At 46.0% G+C, this 6594-nt stretch overlaps 1 protein-coding gene across 1 annotated transcript in view; it reads left to right on the top strand.

Annotated features, from left to right (window-relative positions):
- The first annotated feature begins 887 nt into the window (after positions 1-887).
- Positions 888-6594, top strand: part of LOC139237945 (UV excision repair protein RAD23 homolog A-like) — a 33090-nt gene continuing 27383 nt past the window's right edge. Inside the window, exons 1-2 of the mRNA XM_070867274.1 lie at positions 888-1196; positions 4861-5019. Of these exons, the coding sequence (XP_070723375.1) occupies positions 1131-1196; positions 4861-5019 (225 nt within the window). The 5' untranslated portion in view covers positions 888-1130. The remainder of the gene's footprint in view (positions 1197-4860; positions 5020-6594) is intronic.

Here is a 6594-nt window from a genome sequence, read left to right as displayed (position 1 = left end):
CAGGTCTCTATCTGGATTGTGGATATGAATCCACAACCTTCTGACTTAGAAAGGTGAGAGTGCTACCCACTGAGCCATGGCTGGCGGGGAGGGGGGGGGGCTTTCTTTTACCCTGTCACCCAAAAGTTAGATTAATCAACTCCACACACATTTTGTTTTTTAACCCGCAAATATATAAACAGAAAATGCTGGAAATCTCAGCAGGTCAGGCAAGGATCAGGGGTAAGCCATTTAGGACCGAGCTGAGGAGAAACTTCTTCACTCAAGAGAATTGTGAACCTGTGGAATTCCCTACCGCAGAGAGTTGTTGAGGCCAGTTCGTTAGATATATTCAAAAAGGGAATTAGATGAGGCCCTTACGGCTAAAGGGATCAAGGGGGTATGGAGAGAAAGCAGGAATGGGGTACTGAAGTTGCATGATCAGCCATGATCATATTGAATGGCGGTGCAGGCTCGAAGGGCCTAACGGCCTACTTCTGCACCTATTTTCTATGTTTCTATCGGGTCGATGACGAAGGGTCGTCGACCTGAAACGTTAACTCTTGTCTCTCTTCGCAGATGCTGCCTGACCCGCTGAGATTTTCAGTCGTTATTCCACATTCCAGCCTCTGCAGTAATTTTGCTTTTGTTTAAAAAAAAATATATATATATATATAATTGTTTGCACACACTTTAAAAAAAATCATAGAATGATGCAGCACAATAAAAAAGAGGCAGTTGTTAAAGCAGTGAATGAAAGGTTTGTACAAAGCACACTCTGAAGAGGAGCAGCAGCTTGTGCTTCTTGCCCAGAGAGGTGACTGAGAGGCCGGCGGCCATTTTGAAATGGCCACACGTGACGCGGATCAGGCGGCGCGGGGGCGTCTCCCGTGGCGACGACGTTGCGCGCTGACGCAGGCGGGTCGCCTGAAGATGGCGGCGGTGTGAGGCGCTGACACCTGTCGTGTGTGGAGAGAGAGAGAGAAAAGGAGAGGAGAAATTTCCAGCAAGTTCTCGAAGATAGAAAGCGAGAGAAAGAAGGGAAAGAAAATAAAAAAAATAAAAATCGGGATTGTCGGCGAGACCTCCCTCTCCCCGGCAGGCAGGGGGGGAGGGACTGCGGGAGGGGACACACATCTCCCTCCCCCACCATGATCATCACCGTGAAGACCCTGCAGCAGCAGACGTTCAGAATCGAGATCGACCCCGAGCAGACGGTGAGACAAAAAAAAAAATCCCCACAGGCTGACCCCCCCCCAAAAAAAAAACATGATCATATTGAATGGTGGTGCAGGCTCGAAGGGCCGAATAGCCCACTCCTGCACCTATTTTTCTATGTTTCTAACACACCGGTTCGACGACTGGAGATGGAATGAAAGACTTGCATTTATATAGCACCTTTCACCACCACCCGATGTCTCCAAACGCTTTACAGCCCCCCCCCCCCCCCCCCCATGCAAGTTCTTTTGAAATGTAGTTAGTCGCCTGTTGTAATGTAGGGGAAACGCAGGCAGGCAACTGGCGCACAGCAAACTCCCGCACACAAACAGCAATGTGATAGTGACCCAGATAATCTGGGGTTGTCGCTTATCACATTCCTGTTTGAATGTAGTTAGTCGCCTGGGATCTTGCTGTGCGCAAAATTGGGTTTCCCACCCACATCATCATCATCAGCACAGGCAGTCTCGAGGAAGACTGGCTTCCACTCTTTAAAAAAGTGAGTTCTCAGGTGGCTGTACAGTCCAATACAGGAAACCACAATCTCTGTCGCAGGTGGGACAGACGGTGGTTGAGGGAGTGGTTTGCCGCACGCTCCTTCTGCTGCCCGTGCTTGCTTTCTGCATACTCTCGGTGACGAGACTCGAGGTACTCAGCACCCTTCCAGATGCTCTTCCTCCACTTAGGACGGTCTTGGGCCAGGGACTCTCAGGTGTCAGTGGGGGATGTTGCACTTTTTTTTAATCAAGGAGGCTTTGAGGGTGTTCTTGTAACGTTTTCTCTACCCACCTGGGGATCGCTTGCCGTGTAGGAGTTCAGAGTAGAGCGCTTGTTTTGGGAGTCTCGTGCCGGGCATCGGACAATGTGGCCCGCCCAACGGAACCGGTCGAGTGTGGTCAGTACTTTGATGCTGGGAATGTTGGCCTGATTGAGAACACTGACCTAACAACAGTGACTGCTACACATTTCCAAAAAAGCACTTCGTATGCCCTTTATAGAGTGCTTTCGAGACGTCAGGTAGATCGTGAAAGGCGCTATTATATAAATCCAGGTATTTTTTTCTTTCTGTCGCTCCCAGCGCGGCGCTGTCGGAGGGTGCCGTCAGTCAGATGAGATGTTAAAACGAGGCCCCCCCCCCCCCGCCGCCTCCTCTTGGGTGGACGTAAAAGGATTCTCCCGGCCGCTATTTCGAACACAAGCAGGTGGAATTATCTCTCAATCAACATCACTAAAACAGATTATTTGGTCATTATCACATCACTGTTTGTGTGGAACTTGTTGGTTAAAAAGAAAGATATGCATTTATATAGCGCCTTTCACGACCACCGGACATCCCAAAGCGCTTTACAGCCAATGCAGTTCTTTTGAAATGTAGTCACTGTTGTAATGTGGGAAACGCGGCAGGCAACTTGCACACAGCAAGCTCCCACAAACAGCAATGTGATAATGAGCAGATAATCTGCTTTAGCGATGATGATTGAGGGATAAATATTGGCCAGGACACTGGTGAGATAACTCCCCCTGCTCTTCTTCGAAAAAGTACCATGGTATCTTTTACGTCCACCTGAGAGGGCAGTCGGGGCCTCGGGTTTAACGTCTCATCCGAAAGACGGCACCTCCGACATTGCAGCGCTCCCTCAGCACTGCACTGGAGTGTCAGCCTAGATTTCTTTTTTTAATGTGCTCAAGTTCCTGGAGTGGGACTCAAACCTACAACTCTCTGACTCAGGCGAGTGTGCTACGAACTGAGCCACAGGTAACACTGTCTAAATGGGAGTAATTAGTAAAAATCTGCAGGACCCAGGGCAGTACTTTGTACCTCTCTGTATACAATGTGTTCAACTGTTGGGAGTATTAACCTGTATCACATGGCAGCAGTCTTTAAGTGCTGCCATTAGCATGACTCAGTGGTCGCACTTGTGCCTCCGGGGCAGCCCATTGCGGACTCGATGGTACAATCTAGGCTGTAAGCTGAGTGCAGCAGTGAGTGCTGTGTTGTTACAAAGTACTGCCATTCACATGAAACATTAAATTCAGGATTTGTCTGTTCAGACAGATATACAAGATCTATGGCAATTTTCAAAGAAGAATAGGATGTTTTCCCAGAGGTTTGGCCAATATTTATCCCTTGGTGGACTCCACAAAGATGAACTACTCACTTCATCCCATTTGATGTTTGTGGAACTTTGCTGTCCAATATTTGTTTTCTTAACAACAATGACTGCACTTCAGAAGTAATTCATTGGCTGTAATCTTTGGGAGTATTAATACCCAGAGGTTTCTTCAAGGTTGTGCGATGGGCCATCCTTTCTGTCTGTCTTATTTCACTGATGGGTAGGCGCAGTCATATCTTAAGGGGGCGGCTATTTTAAGACTGAGATGAGGAGAGATTTCACTCAGAAGGTTGTGAATCATTGGAATTCTCTACCCCAAAGGGCTGTTGTTGAGTGTATTCGAGATAGATCGATAATTTGGACTCGAGGGGAATCAAGGGTTATGGTGATCGGGCGGGAAAGTGGAGTTGTGGTCAAAGATCAGTGATAATCTTATTGAATGCCGGAGCAGGCTCAAGGGGCATTATGGCCTACTCCTGTTCCTAATTCTTATGTTCTTTCACATGAAGTATTGTTGTTTATATTGTATCATCAATTCTAATATATTGAGTGTTAATAGAAGTGAATTATATATGTGCACTTTAAACTGTTAATAACTGTTATATACCAACATAATTAAAACAAAATGTATTCCTTAAGTTGCCATTCATAGAATTACCAATAGGACAATTTGAACTCCGATTGTTAGCAGCAAACATATGATTAAAATTATATTTTAGATTATTTATATTATAATTTAGGCCAGTGGTATCTTTTTCCCCTTACTCTCTTGAAGCCATTGATTCTTGTGCCATGGTTTCATTGGCACCACCAACCCTGCTCTACTTGCCCATGGGCTAGCAGTCAGCACTGGAAACCCTGGCTGGGTGTTTTAATTCCATAGCCCATGGGCACAGGGGCCATTTGTAGAGCTCTCCAGTGTTTCCCAGGCTGATATCAGCTAATTCCCAAACCCGCGACCTCTATCCCCTAGAAGGACAAGGGTAGCAGGCGCACGGGAACACCACCGCCTGCAAGTTCCCATCAAAATCACACACCATCCTGACTTGGAAATATATCGGCCGTTCCTTCTTCGTTGCTGGGTCAGAATCCTAGAACTCCCTCCCTAACAGCACTGTGGGAGCACCTTCACCACATGGACTGCAGCGGTTCAAGAAGGCGGCTCACTATCACCTTCTCAAGGGCAATTAGGGATGGGCAATAAATGCCGGCCTTGCCAACGATGCCCACATCCCAGGAATTAATTTTTTTAAAACTCGGTACAGAACAGGAATTGAAGCGGGGAGCTTTTGAAGCAGTGTGCCTCGGTAAAACATTACACTGTGCTTAAAACCTGAAAATTAGAAGGGAAATGCTAAAAATGCATTAAAAAAAAAAAGACCATCAAGGGGACAGCCAGGAGTTATTAAGCACAGCGTTTAAGGTGATAAATATTTGGGTTCAGCTCATAGCTGGAATGGTCACTGCTCTGGTGATTCTGCTTATTCTCAGTGATATGCTACCAGTGTCTGACTATTTCTTAATGTCTTTGAAATGTTTTATTTGACAGGTGCAAGCATTGAAAGAACGTATTGAAGCAGAGAAGGGCACTAGTTTCCCTGTTGCTGGTCAGAAACTCATATACGCTGGAAAGATTCTTAACAATGAATTGCAACTCAAGGAATACAGGATCGACGAGAAGAATTTTGTTGTTGTTATGGTAACAAAGGTGTGCAATATTTTTGGGGGTTCATAGCAGTGTACTGATGCCTTGTGGGTTGCAAGATCTCCTGGGTGCCTTGAGCTACTTTAAGGATTCACAACATGGATGGAGGCATTGCCTTTCAAATGGGCTATTTAAAATGCAATAATATTTGCTTCCTCAGCTGGGCAATAAAGGTCCCATGGAGGGGAGGTTACATAAGAATTCGGAGCAGGAGTAGACCATTTGGCTCCTCGAGCCTGTTCCACCATTCACTAAGATCATGGCTGATCTACCTCAACTCCACTTTCCTGCACTGTCCCCGTGTCCCTTGATTTCCTTAATATCCAGAAATCTATCGATCTCCGTCCTGAATATACTCAAAGACTGAGCCTCCACAGCCCTCAGTAGAGAATTCCAAAGATTCACTCCCTCTGAGTGAAGGAGTTTCTCCTCATCTCAGTCCTAAATGGCCGACCTCTTATCCTGAGACTGTGACCCCTGGTTCTAGACTCCCCAGCCCGGGGGAAACATCCTCCCTGCATCTACCCTGTCAAGCCCTGTAAGAATTTTGTAAGTTTCAATGAGATCACCTCTCATTCTTCTAAACTCTAGAGAATATAGGCCTAGTCTGCTCAATTTTTCCCTCATAGGATAATTCCCCCATCCCAGGAATCAGACTGGCGCACCTCTGTTACGCTAGTATCCTAGCCAATGTTCCCCATATTAATCGGCATGGACACGATGGGCCGGATGACCTCCTTCTGTGTCATAATTTTTCTCTGTGACTATAATTTATTTTGGGTGCGCGGTTCAAAATTTCGCGCAAGTGCAAAATGTTGCAATTGGAAAGCCGGTCCCAGGCTGCACGGGACCTCCAGACAACGGCACGCCACTCAGCTTAGTGGGAACATTGGTCCTGGCTAGTTACCCCAAAACCTTCCTAGTCACTTGTTATTCCCAGGTCCTCTCTTCGCCTCCTCCCAGCCTGCCAAGTGCAAGTTGCTTGGATCTGTATTCTAGTGTGGGTGATGTGATAAGTTGTTTGGATATCAGTAACGCACAAAGTAGTTGAGATGCTGCTGTGAAATTTGAGCTGTTTTCCAATGTGTTCTCAGCTCCTGATGTGTTACTGCTCTGAACCCCACTTTAATCTGAATTCTTGTGTGTTGTACATGTGCAGGTAAAGTTTAACAAGTTTTGTATTTTGTCCAATTTCCACACTCCTCCCATCATGAATTCCTTCATCTCATTTCACTATGTTACAGGGGAATAATGCATTCTTTGTACGCTATAAAAGGATGTCTCATTGTTAATTAACACACAAGAAGAGCAGGGCAGTTATCCCCAGTGTCCTGGCAAATATTTATCTCTTAATCAACATAACAAACAAACAGATGATCTGGTCATTATCACATTTCTGTTTGTGGGAGCTTGCTGTGCGCAAGTTGGCTGCCGCGTTTCCCACATTACAACAGTGGCTACCCTCCAAAAGTACTTCATTGCCTGCTGTGAAAGGCGCTATATAAATGCAAGTCTTTCAAAGCCTTTGCATAACGTCTTAATTAAGAACGCTCCTTTTTTTTCTCCAAAAATCTGCAG

Source organism: Pristiophorus japonicus, chromosome 24 (assembly GCF_044704955.1).
Source record: "Pristiophorus japonicus isolate sPriJap1 chromosome 24, sPriJap1.hap1, whole genome shotgun sequence".
Classification (NCBI taxonomy): domain Eukaryota; kingdom Metazoa; phylum Chordata; class Chondrichthyes; family Pristiophoridae; genus Pristiophorus; species Pristiophorus japonicus.
Note: the sequence above shows the minus strand (reverse complement) of the source record. Positions and strands in the feature narration are given on the sequence as shown.